A 20,179-nucleotide genomic window follows, 5' to 3' on the forward strand; every position below is an offset into this window, starting at 1 on the left:
TTCTCCCACCGGGGTCACGACTGCATTAGCGAAGGAGCGAGGACAACGACTGAATGGGTGACCTAAGTCACCACACAGGTGGCACCTAATCTCCACACAAGATGCAGCAAGATGGTCGATATCCCCACACAATGCACATTTCTGCACAGTGTAGTTTGCACTGAAGTGTGTGGGGTCTCTGCACTTGTGACAGAGCTTCGGTTGCCCCTGGTAGAAGACCTGGATACGATCTCTACCCAGGAAGGCAGATGATGGAATGTGGGCAACCGTACCACCTGAACGCTGAAGTTTTACCATAAACGTCCAGGCCCCTGACCAGATACCATACTCATCGCGATTTTTCTTTGGCATTTCCACCACTTCTCACCACCTCATAATGTCATAACAAGAAAGCGACTCGTTACAAGTCATCACGGTCACTTTCTTGACTTGATTTTGTCGAGACACCGCCTGGATGGCAAAGTCTCGCCAGCCGGGCTCATTTTTTGCCAACTCATAATTCGGCCAGAAGAACTCAAGCCCCTCTGGCCGAACAAAGCTGACATCAAACTCAGGTGTGGAATAGGGATGTATCAAGGCGTAGATGTCAATAGCCTTGAAGCCCATCTTCAGCAGGAGCTCCACAACCTTAGACTTTGGAGGACACGCATCACTGCCCCTTCAACGAAGACGGACCACATTCCTACGCACACTACCTGGCCCAGCTGTCGGAAGGGACCACACTGTATTTCCCCCATTTTGCTCTCGGAAGGCCCCGAGGCCATGCCTATCTATCCAGAAGGATAGATCAACCTCTCGACCCTCTACCGTTAATGATCTCTCCCCCTTCTTTAGAGCCTCCATGAGACGCCGCTGCAACATGCTGTCCCCATAGCCCGGAGATGAGGATGACGCCCTATTTCCCCCGGAGGTGACAGTGGCATAACTACTAATGGGTACTGCCACCACCGAGGGAGCAACCGGACCAGTGACCACATCAACACTAACAGTATCACTATTACCCACCTCCATAACACCCTCTCTCTCCACCAAACCAGCAACCACACCACTAGACAAAGAAATTTCCTCATCCACACCTCCCACCTCATTCTCTCCTGCTGGACCAGTGACAACAGGGGGTGGCATTTTAACCTCCGCATCATCAGGCACAAGGGGCTCAGTCTCCTCCACAGAACTGGAGGCGACCTCACCCCTGGACTTACGGGTGCCCTCCGCATCATCAGTTGGTAATTTTCTTTGCTTCACTAGGCGCCGCTGATCTTTTGCCGCTGTGAGGCGCCGCTGGTCAGCAAGATCCTGATGTAAAGGATTTTGGGAGGATCGGAACGCCCAGCCCCGACAGCCCCCTCACACTGCAGCCGCTTCTCAACTAAGTGATAAGCGGCAACAGCATTCAGGGGCGCAAAGGCTACCGGAGCTGCCCCCGACTCTGGGCCGCTCCCCCCTCCCACTGAGGAGCGCACCAAAGTATCGTGGCCTAACCGTATGCCCGCCGCCGGGCCTAACCGTATGCCAGCTGTCCAGCCTCTCGGCTGATGCACCTGCTGCTACGTCCCCGCTACTACAAGCAGAGACGGAGCTCTGCACCTCACTACCGTGCTCTGTACTCTCCCCGTGCCTTTGCATCAGATTCACAGCAGAACCCGGGCTGGGCTGGACAACGGGGCTTATGCAGCGAGCTGACCCTGCAGCTGACTCAGGGGGTACAGGAAGGGGGGCATATACATAATTCACCACTTCCTGGTGCTTTGGTTTGGTGGTCTTTGCCTTTTTTTTCTGGCCCCCAGGTGCCTCCTCTGGTAAATCATCACCAAGATGGAAGTTCTGAAGGCACACTGGGGACTCGAGGAGCTTGATCTCCGCCATTATAGCCCCTCCCTGGCCGCTGTTGTCAGTGTCCTCCCCAGAGCCAGCAGAACTGCGACCAGATGCCAATGTCGCCTGTCCAGCAGGGAGCTCGCTGCACGTGGCCTGCGGCTGACTTTGCAGGCTGCCAGGTGGAGTTTTCTGCTGGTCATCATCATCATCGTCATTATCATCATCCACTTGGCTCTCAGGCTGCTGCCCCATCCTCCTTTGCTCTCTATTATCAGCCTTTTCTCTGAATCTGTCCTCATTCATCAGTTTTTCTTTAAATGGTCCACTTTTCTCTCTTAGGAACGCTTTCCTTATCTCCAGCTCATTAATATCCAGCTTTAGTTGCTTTACCTCCGCTTGGAGTTGGGTCTTCCTGGGTCTGGAGGCACCTGCAGCTTTGGCGCTTGTGCAGCATGGCTCCTCCCGGAGCCTCCTGATGGTCTTGCTCGCCTCTTCATACTCACGGAGGTGGCTCATGACCCGGGAGGCATAGGTGGACACAGACTCCTTTGGTTTCTGCAGCCCCCAGCCTTCCTCCGTGAGGTCGTCCTTACCTCCGTGAGCACTCAGCTTTCCTCCGGAAGGACCGCCATCTTGCACGCTGCTAGCAGGCTTCTCCTCCATGTTGGAAGCCTTACGGCTTCTCTGGGTCTCTGCATCCCTGGGGGGAGTAGGAGCCACATTGCTGCGACTCCTGGTGGAGCGTCTCACCCCCGAGTCCTCTGATGTGCAGGCCGGTTGCTGGTTTCTTCTGTTCCCCGCCGGCCTGGACCGGGAAACAGAAGCCTGGGACTTGGCTCCTTCACTCATCCCAGGAAACCCACTCCTCCCTGGGTAGGAGAGAGAGCAGGTCCCTGGGTGGAGAGGTGTTGATTCTCTGGAGCTCAGGAGCTCACAGCAGGATCAGTGTCGACTGCACCCACAATCACCACAATAAGCAGCAGCTGAGCAGAGCTGCAGTCACTATCCTGCTGGTGCAGTCACTGTGTACATACATTACATTACTGATCCTGAGTTACATCCTGTATTATACTCCAGAGCTGCACTCACTATTCTGCTGGTGCTGTCACTGTGTACACATACATTACATTACTGATCCTGAGTTACATCCTGTATTATTTTCCAGAGCTGCACTCACTATTCTGCTGGTGCAGTCACTGTGTACATACATTACATTACTGATCCTGAGTTACATCCTGTATTATTTTCCAGAGCTGCACTCACTATTCTGCTGGTGCAGTCACTGTGTACATACATTACACTACTGATCCTGAGTTACATCCTGTATTACACCCCAGAGCTGCACTCACTATTCTGCTGGTGCAGTCACTGTGTACATACATTACATTACTGATCCTGAGTTACATCCTGTATTATACTCCAGAGCTGCACTCACTATTTTGCAGGTGCAGTCACTGTGTACATACATTACATTACTGATCCTGAGTTACATCCTGTATTATACTCCAGAGCTGCACTCACTATTCTGCTGGTGCAGTCACTGTGTACATACATTACATTACTGATCCTGAGTTACATCTTGTATTATACTCCAGAGCTGCACTCACTATTCTGCTGGTGCAGTCACTGTGTACATACATTACATTACTGATCCTGAGTTACATCCTGTATTATACTCCAGAGCTGCACTCACTATTCTGCTGGTACAGTCACTGTGTACATACATTATATTACTGATCCTGAGTTACATCCTGTATTATACTCCAGAGCTGCACTCACTATTCTGCTGGTGCAGTCACTGTGTACATACATTATATTACTGATCCTGAGTTACATCCTGTATTATACTCCAGAGCTGCACTCACTATTCTGCTGGTACAGTCACTGTGTACATACATTATATTACTGATCCTGAGTTACATCCTGTATTATACTCCAGAGCTGCACTCACTATTCTGCTGGTACAGTCACTGTGTACATACATTATATTACTGATCCTGAGTTACATCCTGTATTATACTCCAGAGCTGCACTCACTATTCTGCTGGTACAGTCACTGTGTACATACATTATATTACTGATCCTGAGTTACATCCTGTATTATACTCCAGAGCTGCACTCACTATTCTGCTGGTGCAGTCACTGTGTACATACATTACATTACTGATCCTGAGTTACATCCTGTATTATACTCCAGAGCTGCACTCACTATTTTGTAGGTGCAGTCACTGTGTACATACATTACATTACTGATCTTGAGTTACATCCTGTATTATACCCCAGAGCTGCACTCACTATTCTGCTGGTGCAGTCACTGTGTACATACATTACATTACTGATCCTGAGTTACATCCTGTATTATACTCCAGAGCTGCACTCACTATTCTGCTGGTGCAGTCACTGTGTACATACATTACATTACTGATCCTGAGTTACATCCTGTATTATACTCCAGAGCTGCACTCACTATTCTGCTGGTGCAGTCACTGTGTACATACATTACATTACTGATCCTGAGTTACATCCTGTATTATACTCCAGAGCTGCACTCACTATTCTGCTGGTGCAGTCACTGTGTACATACATTACTGATCCTGAGTTACATCCTGTATTATACTCCAGAGCTGCACTCACTATTCTGCTGGTGCAGTCACTGTGTACATACATTACATTACTGATCCTGAGTTACATCCTGTATTATACTCCAGAGCTGCACTCACTATTCTGCTGGTACAGTCACTGTGTACATACAGTACATACATCTTAAGATGTAAGGGTGATCTCAGATGACAAGCTTTCAGGCTGTATCCAATGACAACCAGCTGAATTATGATTGCTGCTCTGAGTATAATGAGATGCAGTGGTATTAGACCTTCTTCCTTCTGTACCCGTGGAACATGTGTGTATATATATATATATATATATGTGGTGATTGTGGGTCTTCTTTGCTCCCTCACGTCGTCTCTCGATTTCCTGCAGGGACATCTGCACATCGCTCAGGTGCCGCAGGGAGAGCAGGTCCAGATCACGCAGGACAGCGAGGTAATTTACTGTGTGCTACTTCTCCTTATTCTTCTCTCCGTCCATAGAAGCCGTCAGTGAGGCCGCAGCATTGCTCTCTCGCCTCTGGGCTTGTGCTCTCCAGTACAGGCAGAGAACAGCGCTGGAACCATCAGGACTTATTTGTGTTTCTGATATTGGTCAGGAAACTGATGACATTACAGGCGGTTTTTCCAGACCGGTTTCATATCTTGCCGTGTGCTGGTTTTGTCAGTTCTGAGTTTCCAATGAGCCGTAGAGTCACGGGTGGATTTCAGGGATCTGCTGGGTGTCTACTCATGAACGTGCAGCCCGAGGACAATGGAGGGGAAGGTGTTACAGAGCGAGGTGGTGTCTCTATATTGCTCTGTTGGCAGCCATTGCCTAACTCACTTTACAGCTGTCTAGGCCGTAGCTGTGCATTTAAAGGGGCAGTGAAGACAGCAAAATTCAAGAGGCAGACTTACTAGGGCTGTCTAATTCTCAGACTAGACCGTCAGAGGATGCAGCGGTGATCTCAGGGGCTTCTTTCCACTATGTAGTCTAAATTTACACCACTTGTTAGTTACTTAGCACCAGAAATTTGCACCTGGTGTCTCATCTCGGGCCACAACACCTTGCATTAAACCACACCCCTTTGGCTAAAAAAGGTACAGAATGTGTCTAAAGCACATAGTGAGGCGGGCGGGAGTGCAGGCTGTCCTCTTCCTCTCCTGTCCGTGTGCCATTAATGGCTCTGTAGGAATTGCCCCCCGAGAGGAGATTCTGTTTGCAGGTCCCGGACGTCTCTGTATGGACCTCACAGAAGACCTCCATAGGAAGAGGTAGTACAATCTGTGAAGCATTAGTGTGACGGATGACGCGGGAGGTGTCGCCCTGATGCCCTCGCTTCATGCCGGCTGATAATGATGGTTTTCTGCAGATGGATGAGCTGCTACCTGCAGACGTCACCCTCTCGTTGGCAGCGGCGTGCACAGATGGTGACCCCGTGCCTGTTTTTCTTTTTCTGAATATCATCAGTTATACGCGGTTGTGGAGCTTTCTGAGATTCGCTGAGAGGATGATAAATTACGCAGCGGCTCTTAGAGATCCTTTTTGCGCTCCTGCACCGATTGTTCCTGCTCCTATTGATGATAGAAGATGTACAATCTATGAGGACGCGATGAAGTCCTGTCAGCATGACCGCGCTGATAAATGGCAGCGTGGGGAGGAGCGTCACTGGTTATTAGTTGCCAGAAAGTAAACTGTCATTGTTACTAATCCCACATCTAACATCCGTGTGTTTTACAGGGGAACCTACAGATCCATCAGGTCCACGTTGGTCAGGACGGGCAGGTACTGTTCACACACGTTTCCTTACCGTTGTATCATCGCTGATCTCATCTCACACGCAATCACCGAACACAAATTCCATGTGTGACACCAAACTCTTTATAATGAGCACTCGCGGATCATGTGGGCATGAGTGATGCTCCCTCCGCCTAGGAATGTCCGATCTTAGCGGTGAAGGAGGACGGGGCGAGACCCCGCGCCAAGCTTACATTCCCTCATTATCTGAAAAGATGAAACATTTTAAGAGAAGGGGCAGAAATTGATATGATACGAAAAAAAGGAAAAGTTATCTTAGTTTTTAAGACAGTCACACAAGTGTTATTACTTGCATCAGCACAGAGTATTTCAGGAGAAGATCTTGTGGGAAGTGAGAGACTACAGAGGTGCATTCAGGTGCTGAGGTCTCTCCCCATAAACAAGCATCAGTATATGATGAGTGTATACAAGACCGATGGTCGGGAACGAGCCCGCTAATTACACTGGTTTGCTTATCATTGGCTCCTGTAAAAGGGTCTTTACATACAGTGACCGGTGCCATCATTTTTAGGGTTCACGGTAATCCAGGTTTGTATTGACTTCAATAGTATATATCATGTGTTATGGAGGTTTTCAGAAAACCGTCATCTGGCTGCAGTTTGTTGGAAAAAACTAAAACACAAACTTTTCTTGACTTGCCCTCCCCAGGTCCAGCACGGAGTCTCCCCACTGCTGCCTCAGAGTCTAATATCGGCTGCAGACAATCTGTGAGATCGGCGTCTCCGACACAAAGCACGGGTCAGGTATTGGCTGCAGCGCTGTGTGCATTGTGTCAACACTGCAGTCAATCATAAACATCAGGGCAGCAATGGACACTCCACACTGGACCTGGGAAGGGTGAGCGAAGACAGGTTTAATATATATAAAACATAATGGTACCGACCCCGAGACTCCAGTGTGTGAGATTCTACTTCTTCATTCTGACATTTATTAGCCATCGGGGTCTAGGAGGTCCTAATATTTAGTAGAGATGAAGCAATTCCACCGGGTACAAAATACATGGATTAAAGCATATCAGGAGGGTAGGTGTTCGGCACCTTTATCAGTCTCAGGTTAAAGAGGCCTCTCTGTTCCCTTGATGTTTTTTGTTACATTCATTCCCCTGGCATAGGTGGATTGTCTATGTGCCAGGTCATATATCAGAGCCCCCCCCCGTGCCAGGTCATATATCGGAGCCTCCTGTGCCAGGTCATATATTGGAGGCGCCCGTGCCAGGTCATATATCGTAGCCTCCTGTGCCAGGTCATATATTGGAGGCGCCCGTGCCAGGTCATATATCGCAGCCTCCCGTGCCAGGTCATATATCAGTTGCACGTGCCAGGTCATATATCAGAGGTACGCATGCCAGGTCATATATCTGAGGCACCCGTGCCAGGTCATATATCGGAGCCCTCTGTGCCAGGTCATATATCGAAGGCGCCCGTGTCAGGTCATATATCGGAGGCGCCCACGCCGAGCCCACTGTGCCAGGTCGCATATCGGAGGCGCCCGTGCCAGGTCATATATCGGAGGCGCCCCTGCCAGGTCATATATTGGAGACGCCCGTGCCAGGTCATATATTGGAGGCACCCGTGCCAGGTCATATATCGGAGCCCTCTGTGCCAGGTCGCATATCGGAGGCGCCCGTGCCAGGTCATATATCGGAGGCGCCCCTGCCAGGTCATATATCGGAGGCACCCGTGCCAGGTCATATATCAGAGGCGTCCGTGCCAGGTCATATATCTGAGGCACCCGTGCCAGGTCATATATCGGAGGCGTCCGTGCCAGGTCATATATCTGAGGCACCCGTGCCAGGTCATATATCTGAGGCACCCGTGCCAGGTCATATATCGGAGCCCTCTGTGCCAGGTCGCATATCGGAGGCGCCCGTGCCAGGTCATATATCGGAGGCGCCCCTGCCAGGTCATATATTGGAGACGCCCGTGCCATGTCATATATCGGAGGCGCCCATGCCAGGTCATATATCGCAGCCCCCTGTGCCAGGTCATATATCAGTCTCCCGTGCCAGGTCATATATCAGTCGCCCGTTCCAGGTCATATATCAGAGGTGCCCATGCCAGGTCAAATATTGGAGCCGCGCATGCCAGGTAATATATCGGAGGCGCCCATGCCAAGTCATATATCGCAGCCCCCTGTGCCAGGTCACATATCGGAGGCGCCCGTGCCAGGTCACATATCGGAGGCGCCCGTGCCAGGTCATATATCGGAGGCGCCCGTGCCAGGTCATATATCGCAGCCCCCTGTGCCAGGTCATATATCGCAGCCCCCTGTGCCAGGTCATATATCAGTCGCCCGTGCCAGGTCATATATCAGTCGCCCGTTCCAGGTCATATATCATAGGTGCCCATGCCAGGTCAAATATCGGAGCCGCGCATGCCAGGTAATATATCGGAGGCGCCCATGCCAAGTCATATATCGCAGCCCCCTGTGCCAGGTCACATATCGGAGGCGCCCGTGCCAGGTCACATATCGGAGGCGCCCGTGCCAGGTCACATATCGGAGGCGCCCGTGCCAGGTCACATATCGGAGGCGCCCGTGCCAGGTCACATATCGGAGGCGCCCGTGCCAGGTCACATATCGGAGGCGCCCGTGCCAGGTCACATATCGGAGGTGCCCGTGCCAGGTCATATATCGGAGGCGCCCGTGCCAGGTCACATATCGGAGGCGCCCGTGCCAGGTCATATATCGGAGGCGGCCGTGCCAGGTCATATATCGGAGCCGCCCGTGCCAGGTCATATATCGGAGGCGCCCGTGCCAGGTCACATATCGGAGGCGCCCGTGCCAGGTCACATATCAGAGGCGCCCGTGCCAGGTCACATATCGGAGGCGCCCGTGCCAGGTCATATATCGGAGGCGCCCGTGCCAGGTCATATATCGGAGGTGCCCGTGCCAGGTCATATATCGGAGCCGCCCGTGCCAGGTCATATATCGGAGGCGCCCGTGCCAGGTCACATATCGGAGGCGCCCGTGCCAGGTCACATATCAGAGGCGCCCGTGCCAGGTCACATATCGGAGGCGCCTGTGCCAGGTCATATATCGGAGGCGCCCGTGCCAGGTCATATATCGGAGGTGCCCATGCCAGGTCATATATCGGAGCCACCCGTGCCAGGTCATATATCGGAGGTGCCCGTGCCAGGTCATATATCGGCGCTGCCCTTGCCAGGTCATATATCGGAGGTGCCCGTGCCAGGTCATATATCGGAGCCGCCCTTGCCAGGTCATATATCGGAGGTGCCCGTGCCAGGTCATATATCGGAGCCGCCCTTGCCAGGTCATATATGTTTCGGAGCCTCCGCTGATCTTGACACTGTTCCTCCTCCTTACAGACCTTTCTCTGGGAAGATCCAGGTGCAGGAATGATGTGTGACGTTCAGAGTCATCACTTGGAGTTACAATCTCCTGCTACTTCTTTTTTTGTGACTTTATTTCTGTCTTGACATTAGATTCCGTCGCAGGCAATAAAACACTCTGGGGCTGACCTGGTAAGTGGCAGTGTGGTCTGCAGCCATGTCATTCTGTGACCACCATTCGCAGACACCACGAGGCTCCGGATGGGAGAGTCCAGGAGGCTTCAAACAATACTTATTTCAGATTGGCCTCCACCTATTAAACCCCTTTGTGGATGTGTGCAGGGTACTATGGGGGCGCGGTGACCTCCTATGAGGACTGTACTCTCTCATATGGACAGAATGGGAATTGTTGAGAAAATGAAGGGACTACTATTATTTGAGGTCTAATTGTCCACAGTGGTTTCATTTCTGAAGAATACATCTTACTCCAGAGAATACATCTAGCTGTGTGTGATAATACACGTGGAGGTGACTCTGATAGCCGGTGGTGTTCTCAGGTGAAGTCGCCGGCTCGGCTTTCTTCTGGCTGTAAATATTTCGGGTGATGCCAGTTTTCTGAGATGTTTTTGGACTCCTTCCCAGTGCTTGTAATTACCATAAAGATCATAACGGGAAGGGGTCGGACAATATCCCTTTAGCAGAGTCTGTGAGACTTATAAATAGCAGCCGGTGCTGGGCCTTCTGAGCCGCCTTTATGTGTCGGGGCTTTGATGTCAAACTAAAACCACAAGACCCGCTGTTGTAAGTTTGGCAGCTCAGCCAGATTCAGCACTCAATAGCTTCTCCAGCAATCAAGTAACAAAAAGACAACAGAGATGCCGTCTGTAGAAATAACGCTTTATTTGTGCGTCGTGATGATGGGTTTGATGCAGCAATTCCAAACACTCTGGAAAGTTGTAAGTGTGAAATCCCAGGACCATTCGTCATTAGCACTTATGGGGGTCCGCCCGTTGTAGAGGGGATCGGAGAACACAAGGATGCTGCTATTTCATGCTGTGCTGAAGGACAATCCAGATGAGATTGGAAATTGCTTCCCCTAATGTCCAGGAGTTGCTATACTGTAGAAACCATACTATAACCAGAACTGAAAGAGAAGAAAGGCAGGTGAAGAAACTAATACATGGTCAGAGGTGCTTGGAATGTAAAGATATTATATACATGAAAATAAGCAAGTTTACAATCTATCTTATCAGATAAATCGGCTGCATTCTCTTCCTGAACTGATCTTTCACTATAATTCATGGATAAAATGTATATTCAGTATTACCAATATAGAAGATGACAGTTGGTGCTCGTGACATTCTATGGAGGAGGGAGGAGCAGACACAGACTTCCTGCTGCAAATTCTCTTGAAACCACAGTTGCGTTTTTCCATAGAACTTTATGAGCACCATCTGTCATGTCTCTTAGTAATGAGAAAATCACATTAAAGACTGAAGACAGATGTTACTTGTGAATGGAGAATTTTGAGACTGAATGAGGAGTCCAGAAGAGAGAGAAGAGATTCCACTGCTCAGATATTAGTCTCTTATTATCACGTGAACTAAGGATTTATAGAAAAAGTAAAAATGACGGTTAATCCTCAAGATTCTCACTCGTTATCGCTTCTTTTCCTCTTACAGTTGGCCACTAAAATGGATCAACAACTGAGGACTCGCCTTTTATTTTTCGTAAAAATGGCTTGTGACAGAACGCAGCCATTTGTACGTTCACCCTCCAGGAGGCCATGAAATCCCCACTGTAATCTGGTTTGCTCCCTGTGATCGCTGTCTGGCTGCGTCTGGTTTCTGTGACCAGTAGAGGGCGCTGCGGCGTAGCTCACCGTCCGCGCGGTTTCTTTCCGTGCAGCAGAGATGTGACCGTCTGAGCCGCCAGACACATTCCTGCCCGTCCCAATCATGGTTTGTTGATGAGAGGATTATTTAATTTCTTCAGTGTTTGCAACTCAATACTTTAGCAACAAAAAAGGCATCATAAAGTAAACCCGGCATTCCCATCATAGCAGCGAAGCTCCTTCTGTGAGGGTCACATCATTAATACCGGGACATTATTCTGTGGGGTCACAAGTCCCCTCTGTGACCTTAGACCATCGACAACACTTCTCTACTATTATATTAGGTATCTTCTCTTCGTATAAGGACTGGTGGTTGGTGTATTACCAAGTCTCCGGTGTTCCCAGTATATCTGCTCCCAGGAGCTGCTGGTTACCGGCATATTACTGGTATCTAATAACTAGTCCGTGAACTAGCCCGTGTCTCTGCTCCTGCTGTGTGTCGTGTAATCTCTAAGGATTAGAGCGACGGTCCTCCATTTCCATTAAAGGAGTTTTCTTTATGATATTCTATCACCTGCTAATTGTCCTGAACTTCCTGCTGGGACTGATAATCCGCAACGTGAGGGGCTTCCAAGTTGTGTCTCACAGCTGCTGCGTTCCTACCCTCCGGTGCTGCGCTCATTGGCATCCTTCTCTGTGTTTCTGTATGTAAGTGGGTAGAGTAAGAAAGGCACAAGGCTGAAATCCAAAAGGTGCAGAAAGTACAATGTCATCTAATAATATAGAAGTCATTGACCTCTGTACAGTAGCCGTGAAGCCGGGGATCTGATGACTATGTACAAGGTTCACAAGTCTCAGGGCCTTTTATCAGGTGAAGAGGTGTTTGGAGCAGTGAGAAAGGAAAGAAACCTAAGTATAGTGGATGGTGAGAGAGTGGTACCAAACCGATCTCTTGTGAGAACCTAAATCATGAGGATTTCTGCAGGATCTGCAAGGAGTTATTTACAGGACTCCATGGTGGACATTATTTACCCTAATAGAGCCCAGTATGCACCAGATTAGTGTGAAGACTGGTGACATTATGAAAACTGCCCACTGTCTTGAGGGTTTAAGCGTTTCATTTTTCCATGAGTCGAGTACGGATCACTGAGTATGAAGCCATTACTTCTAGAGTTGGAGGGCCGGAGCCATACCTTTAGAGTTCATCGGTGTGGACTGGAGTCGTACCTCTAGAGTTGGAGGGCCAGTGGACTGGAGGCGTATGTCTAGAGTTGTTCGGTGTGGACTGGAGTCCGGAGTCGTACCTCTAGAGTTGGAGGGCCAGTGGACTGGAGTCGTACCTCTAGAGTTGGTTGGTGTGGACTGGAGTTGTACCTGGGGGGGGGGGGGGGGGGCTGGTGGACTGGAGCTGTACCTCTAGAGTTGGAGGGCCAGTGGACTGGAGCCGTAACCCGAGTTGGTTGGTGTGGACTGGAGTCGTACCTCTAGAGTTGGAGGGCTGGTGGACTGGAGCTGTACCTCTAGAGTTGGTGGACTGGAGCCGTACCTCTAGAGTTGGTGGACCGGTGGACTGGAGCCGTACCTCTAGAGTTGGTCAGTGTGGACTGGAGCCATACCTCTAGAGTTGGCGGGCTGGTGGATTGGAGCCGTACCTCTAGAGCTGGAGGGCCAGTGGACTGGAGCCGTACCTCTAGAGCTGGAAGGCCGGTGGACTGGAGCCGTACCTCTAGAGTTGGTCAGTGTGGACTGGAGCCGTACCTCTAGAGTTAGAGGGCCGGTGGATTGGAGCCGTACCTCTAGAATTGGAGGGCCAATGGACTGGAGCCGTACCTCTAGAGCTGGAGGGCTAGTGGACTGGAGCCGTACCTCTAGAGTTGGAGGGCCGGTGTCCTGGAGCCGTACCTCTAGAGTTGGAGGGCTGGTGGACTGGAGCCGTTCCTCTAGAGTTGGAGGGCCGGTGGACTGGAGCTGTACCTCTAGAGTTGGAGGGCCGGTGGACTGGAGCCGTACCTGTAGAGCTGGAGGGCCGGTGGACTGGAGCCGTACCTCTAGAGCTGGAGGGCTGGTGGATTGGAGCCGTACCTCTAGAATTGGAGGGCCGATGGACTGGAGCCTTATCTCTAGAGTTGATCGGTGTGGACTGGAGTTGTACCTCTAGAGTTGGAGGGCCAGTGGATTGGAGCCGTACCTCTAGAATTGGAGGGCCAGTGGACTGGAGCCGTTCCTCTAGAGTTGGAGGGCCGGTGGACTGGAGTCGTACCTCTAGAGTTGGAGGGCCTGTGGACTTCAGTGACAGGGGTCATTGTTTTTGCTGCTTACAGAAGATTACATTTTTATAAGTGGATTGGGACTCATGAAACGTATAACAGAGAATTGTGATGCCGGTCACCTCGCGCATTGTGTCACTGCTCCACCTGCCACAACAGTGCGCTAGAAACTCTTCTTGAACTTTAGGGAACGTACTAACTAATGTAATTCGTAAAGGCACTTCACCCATCAGGTGGTAGGAGAAGAATGGGCTGATAATGAGGAGGGAGATGAAGTATTTATGTATGGAAGCGATTATATGCTGCTGATGAGAGAAGATGTGTGTCCGGCCATCAGGCTTCTATCCAGGGAGCATTTCGCTTCTTGTAGGTTCCGCCATAGGGGCTCCATTAAGGTTTATTTTTATCCATTCGTTCCCCTTTAATTCTTGAAACCCTGCACTTCCGGGCCAGCTGCGAGCAGATAGAAAGGGCAGGTCCTCGGATATAGCACATCTGCTTTGAATAATCAACATAGGGAAACAAACAGGATTGTTAGAAAGAAAAAAAATAGAAACAGTAAACATTGTACAGCTGGAGATGCAGCGCCCGTACCTTCAGTTTCAGGAGGGAAATAGATCATTTAGACCATTTAGAACGTGATTGTGTTTTTTACAAGACTCAGAGATGATTCAGAGTTAACGTGAGGAAGTAGTAAAGGATTGTTCCCAAGACAAAATCCGTCAGGAGACGAATCCAGCTCTCTATTCTGACGAAATAGCCACGGATCACGGTGTAGGTTTATATACCGTCACCTATAGTCACCCCCAGCAAAGCCAAAATGTGCCCGAGCCTTACAGATTTCACTGATTGAGATAAAACAGCTGGGTGCCCATGGCCGTCCCTGAGGGTGAAGCCTTGTGGTCATTGAGGTGTTAGATGTCTACACTGGCTGCTCCTTATAAAAGTCCATTATAAATGGGTTTCTGATTTCTGACTGGATAAGGACTTGAGCATCATAATGGCAGGAGGGATCTGCGCGGGCCTTGCTGCCGGGGGTGAGCCCGGCGTCCCTGGACTGGTGCAGTAACCTGGAGCTGAAGATGTAATGTTTGCAGGCTCGTCGTGTGTACAGTCCTTATATGCCCCATTTTTCTCACACACAGATTTCCTCATTGTGCCTTTCTCCCAGACTGAACTAATTAATTTTCCACCCAAATCCTTTGTGAGGCTTCCAGAGACTGATTCTTGATGGATGAATTTAGTCAGCTGCTCTTCCATTCTCTTCCCCATAAGTCAGTGTGCCCACGATCAGGATATAGCCGTGTTTTGGAGAATGCATGGAGGCCCTGGAGAAAGACTTCTCGCGCTTTCATCTAGTACATTTCCCTTTCAGCACAGCAGGGACAATGTGTTTCTGTGATGGTGTCATTATCTGGGCGTCCATCTGTTTCTGTCAGCAGTGATGCATTTACCCTGTGATCGGCTGATACACAGAATCTATGGTGAACAATGGATGTGACCAGATGTAAGGTGCGTCTGTGACCGGGATAGACACCTTACATTTATAATATGTCCTAATGAGAGAAGTATTTACATGGTTTAAGGCTCACTAGAAATGCTATGAGGTCTAAAGGGAGAAGAATCATTTATTTGGGGATCATTATTTATTTGGGAAGGATCATTTATTTATTTTATCATTTATTTTATTTATTTGCCTCTGATTGGATAAGAGACCTCGTAGATAAGTAGAGCTGGGCGAATCTGAACGGTAAACTTTGTCGTCCATACACAACACTTAATGTTCGGGCACGGACACCGAACACTGACTTCACCAGGAAGTCTTTGTTACTTTTCATGTTCGGCCCCCCGAACATTGGGTGTTTGTTGCGCAAACACCACTTCTTATCAGCAGTAAAATCATCCCCGCCAGTCAGACAGCCGCGGTTCCCACGCTGGCAAATGACAACTAGAGCTCGTAGCTATGATCGGAGGTATAAAGTTTACCTCCAGTTATTGGTGTCGACTGATGGGACAACTGCTCCCATCAGCCGAGGCCTGCTACCGCTAATAACAGCAAGAGCAGGGGCGGCGGATGGGTGTATTCATCAGCCGGCATCGGCGCTGTAAATAAATAATGTAAAAAAACAAACAAAAAAAAAAATGTTGTGGGTTCCCCTGTATTTTTGATAACCAGCCAGGCAAAACTCACAGCTGAGGGCTGCAACTCTCAGCTTCAGCAAGGCTGGTTATCAAGAATAGAGGGGTCCCCACGCCGTATTTTTTAATTATTTGAATAAATAATTTAAAACAATGGAGTGCCCCCTCCTTTTTTTGACAACCAGCCTTGCTAAAGCAGACAGCTAGTGGCTGGTATTGGGCAATGGATATTGCCCCACCAGCCTAAAAACAGCAGCCCACAGCTACCCAGAAAAGGCGCATCTATTAGATGTGTCAATTCTGGTGATTTGTCCAGCTCTTGACCCTTACCAGCTTGAGAATACCAGCCCCTAGCTTGTCTGCTTTAGCAAGGTTGGTTGTCAAAAATGGAGGGACTTAATAAAAAAAAAAAATTTGCAGTGGGGACCCCTCTATTCTTGAAAACCAGGTTGCAGCCCCTAGCTGTGAGTTTTGCCTGGCTGGTTATCAAAAATACAGGGAAACTCATGCCATTGCTGCTCTCGCTGTTATTAGCGGCAGCTGATGAGAGCAGTAGTCCCATCAGTTGACACTAGTGATTGGAGGTAAACTTTATACCTCTGATCACAGCTGAGCGCTCACACTGTGTTTTGACAGCGTGGGAACCGCGGCTTTCTGACCAGCGGTGATGATTGACCAGTGGTGTTTGCTGTGCTCTCATGCATATGACAGTATGGCAAATACAGGATGTTCGGGCCCCACATTCAAGTGAATGGGGTTCGGGTACTGTTCTGATACCTGAAGCCAAGCTTTTTGTAACTGTTTGGCCGAACTCACCAGACCCGAACATCCTGGTGTCCTCACATCTCTACTGATAACCAGCCCAGGTAAAGCAGACAGCTGTGGGTTTGCATAGCCCCGGGAATCCGACGTAGTCCAGAAATGGATACCTGAAAAATATAAATAGAAAGCAATAAACATGAGATTGTCCCTTGTTCACTAATTTATTACACAAATGTCCCATTGCAGCTCTGTCGTAGTCCAGAATACCCTGAATCCAGTGACTGTGAATAACCGTAAAGTTCCTGCTACTCACAGTCGCCTGGTGCTGACGAGCTGCCGGGTTTCGCTGGGCGCAGTGTGAGCCAGTGACGCCTAGTGGGGTGAGAAGAGGATGACTAATTATATGCAAGTAAAAAGGGTCAATATTACATTTTTGTGGGTCCCCAAGGCCAAAATTCCTGCAGCTTAAAACCACAAAAGTGATTATTAAAGATGGTATTGAAATATCCCATAGCGATGTACCTGGAGACGGGGTCAGTACATTGGGGCAGTGACCGTTACCTGTCCTGCAGACTGTCACCTACTGTCTAATGTGATTGTGTCTATGCTGCCAGTGTTGCTTACAGTTTTCCTTCACATAGCCCATAACAATGGCACATTTCTGGCCTCGGCACATCTATAAGGACTAGTACAATAAAACGTGATCACTATCCTGCATGCCGCCGGAAAAGAAACCTTACATCAGAGCTGCCACGTTCCGTCATCTAGCCTCACATAAAATGAAATAAAACCTGATCAAAAAGTATTATGTATTCCAAAATGGCACCAATAAAAACTCCAGCTTATGGAAGAATAAAAAATATTATAGGTCTTTGAAAATGGTGGGATATATATATTTAAATTATCAATACTTAAACTTACATATATTTAGTTTCTTTTATCATTATCATAATAACCTGAGAAAAAATTAAAATGGTGTTTAAGAAAATGAACATTCAGACTCTGATTTTGTGTTAATTTCCCCTCTCAAAAAGTGTGATGAAAAGTCATCCGTACCCCGCAACGGGACCCAAGAAAACCACATCTTGTCCCTCAAAAAATGAGGCGTAATATCCTTCTGTTGATTGATAAAATGTTACATTTATTACTTTCACAAGAAAACAAAAACAAATGATTTTTCTTCCAAATGTGTATTCTTTGTACAAAAGTAATAAAACATAAAACGACATCAATTTGCTATTACCAATAAAAAGCATAAAGTTTAAAAAGTAAAATCCACAGAGATGCCGTATTTGCTATTTCTTCACATAAACGGTTAAAGTTTAGTGTTATAGTTAGAAATCGTACGAATCGTTTCACAGGATTGGTTCAGTGGTCAGGACAGTACCCCTGATAAACACCTGGCATCTTTAACCCAATCCAGCAGGATAAACTTGGAATCATTGTAAAAGATAATGTAAAGCACAAAACTATATGACCTCAATGACAAAACCCCGGAGAAGAGTCGGCCATTGAAATAGAGGAACCACCAGGATAGTCGCCTGACCCCCATGGATCTCACGGTGCGGGCACACGAGCCGCTACTTCTGCCCCTGTCCAGCATCATTCCCAGAGTCTGACTCTCGCAGACCTGGGCTATCCTTTACCACGGATGCCTACAGACCGGGTGGGTGCCCAGACGCTGCGTGGACCCCGTGCTCATCTTCACATATGGCTGAACTTTTCCCTTCACATTTGATGGAATGTTCTTGTTTAGAAAACTAATCTCCTTTGATCAATTAAAATCCTGTCGGTTGCCTCGTGTGGAGCCAGATCTAGAGAATCTCCCGCTGCATTTACAGAATATCTTACAAAAAACGAGAGAAGAAAACATGTCAGCAAGTGGTGATGATTGAAGGCAGAGTTTTGGGTCCCCACGTTCCATAAATATAAGGAAGATTGTGAAGAAAAACAATTTGTGTTCTGCGCAGCGGAGATAAGACTTGTCCCGAGTCCATGTCTGGTTCTAGTGACATCAGGAATGCAGAAATCTGCTCACAAGCCGAGATGGCAGGCACTACAATTTATTACTACTTCACCCCTGCACCTTTTTCCTGGTCAATCACAAAAAAAACGCAGGAGGAAAAAAATATCATAGAACCATGATGGTTTAGAATCTGATCTATGGAGATTCTTCCTCGTCTAGTTGTAGGATTGTGGAGGGGTCTTATAGAGGGGGAGGCACAGCTCGGACCCTCACTCTTATTCCTCATCGTTCAGCATTGTGCGAGCGGTACATGGGTGAAGGAGCAGAGGCTGCCACAGCTGGAGGCTCCAGACGAGCCTTACAATACAGCTGTGGATGTGACCTGTTCACCCCATACATATGTACGCACAGTTCACTGGGCTGAGGTTGTGGGTTTATTTCAGTGAGAAATGGGGTAATAAAAAGCCGCTGCCAGATATTCCGGCAGTGGCACATGTCCGGAGGACACAGGATCGGGCACGCTGGTCGTTCCCCGCACAGATTTTTGTCCGGCCTTGCACTGTAGCTCCCTAATGTTTGTTAAGATCGGCATAATAAAAGTAAAACAGAGGCTTTAACGTTATTGAACATCACAGAGTGTATCTGAAAGGTCCCTGAATCAGAGCCCGGCCGGGCGACTGCAGCAACAGGTTTTACTCTGAACGTCAGTGGAGTTTCAGCAAAAATCTGGCTTTTAGAGCCGTCCTGGGGACTAACCACACGGAGCGATGTAATCAGTCCGCTGCGGACCCCAGACGGCCTTTTCCATCCCTCTTCATTTGATTGACAGGTTTCTCCTTTCCTTTTGTAGAAGAGAAGCCAGCGGGGGGCTTCATCCGACTAATCACCTCTCCCAGTGGTCCCGGGCCGGCTCGTCAGTCATGCAGCCAGTGACTGATTTCTGCTGCCTCTTGTTCTGGCTGCATGAATCTAATGGCGGGTTCATTTTTATTGTCAAATGTAATTTAATGTTCACAAAAAGCTGCCATTCTTTACCGTATGAAGCAGACCTGATAGAAGCAGAGAGCGCGTCACACGTGTCAGTGAGCGTGGGCTGCAGATCCGGGCCCATGCTGCGCGCAGCCGCCTCTGTGTGGCTTTATTGTGGTAGTCTCCACATAATATCTCAAGGAGTAAAAGTGACAGGACGTGACGAGGCAGGGAATTTACTGTTCTGATGCTTTCTCCAAATTCAGAGAATTTAGTGTTAAATTTCCAGCTGAAGCAGCTGCCTGCCCGGACCCCAGCCTGCGCCATAATCCATAAGTGCGGGCTGTAAATCACAGGACGTCTTCACCTTCAGTCTGTGCAGGAAGAGTGTCCAGGAGGATTTGTGGCCATCACTGAGCGTCTTGTCGGGGATGAAGACACTCCCGGACACCTGTGACTTCCTTTTATGGCTGCGCTTGCCAGCTGCTCTTCATATTGTGAGATGCAGGACCGGTCCTCGGTGAGATGGGATGAGCCGGCTGCTGCTCGCCACTCATGGATGTAATGCGTATCACAAATGCAGCCGTGTCAAGGAACGTCAACAGCCCGTGTCCAGGAGAGGACTCGCACATGGAGTTGGTGTCTCGCAGGGGCCGTTTCTGCACTTTCCACCGTCTAATATGGCTGCGATTGTTTACCTGTAATACCCAGTGAACATTCAGGGCAG

At 48.9% G+C, this 20,179-nt stretch overlaps 1 protein-coding gene across 3 annotated transcripts in view; it reads left to right on the top strand.

The window, feature by feature from the left end:
- BANP (BTG3 associated nuclear protein) overlaps positions 1-20,179 on the top strand; it is a 520,028-nt gene that overhangs the window by 395,832 nt on the left and 104,017 nt on the right. For 2 of the 3 annotated variants that reach the window (XM_073554922.1, XM_073554921.1), the window contains exons 10-11: positions 4,798-4,860; positions 6,148-6,192. The exons of the other annotated variant lie outside the window; for it this stretch is intronic. In XM_073554922.1, coding sequence (XP_073411023.1) covers positions 4,798-4,860; positions 6,148-6,192 — 108 coding nt within the window. The remainder of the gene's footprint in view (positions 1-4,797; positions 4,861-6,147; positions 6,193-20,179) is intronic. 3 annotated transcript variants of the gene reach the window in all.

Source organism: Dendrobates tinctorius, unplaced genomic scaffold (assembly GCF_039654945.1).
Source record: "Dendrobates tinctorius isolate UK_male_01 unplaced genomic scaffold, ASM3965494v1 ptg000214l, whole genome shotgun sequence".
In the NCBI taxonomy this organism is placed as follows: domain Eukaryota; kingdom Metazoa; phylum Chordata; class Amphibia; order Anura; family Dendrobatidae; genus Dendrobates; species Dendrobates tinctorius.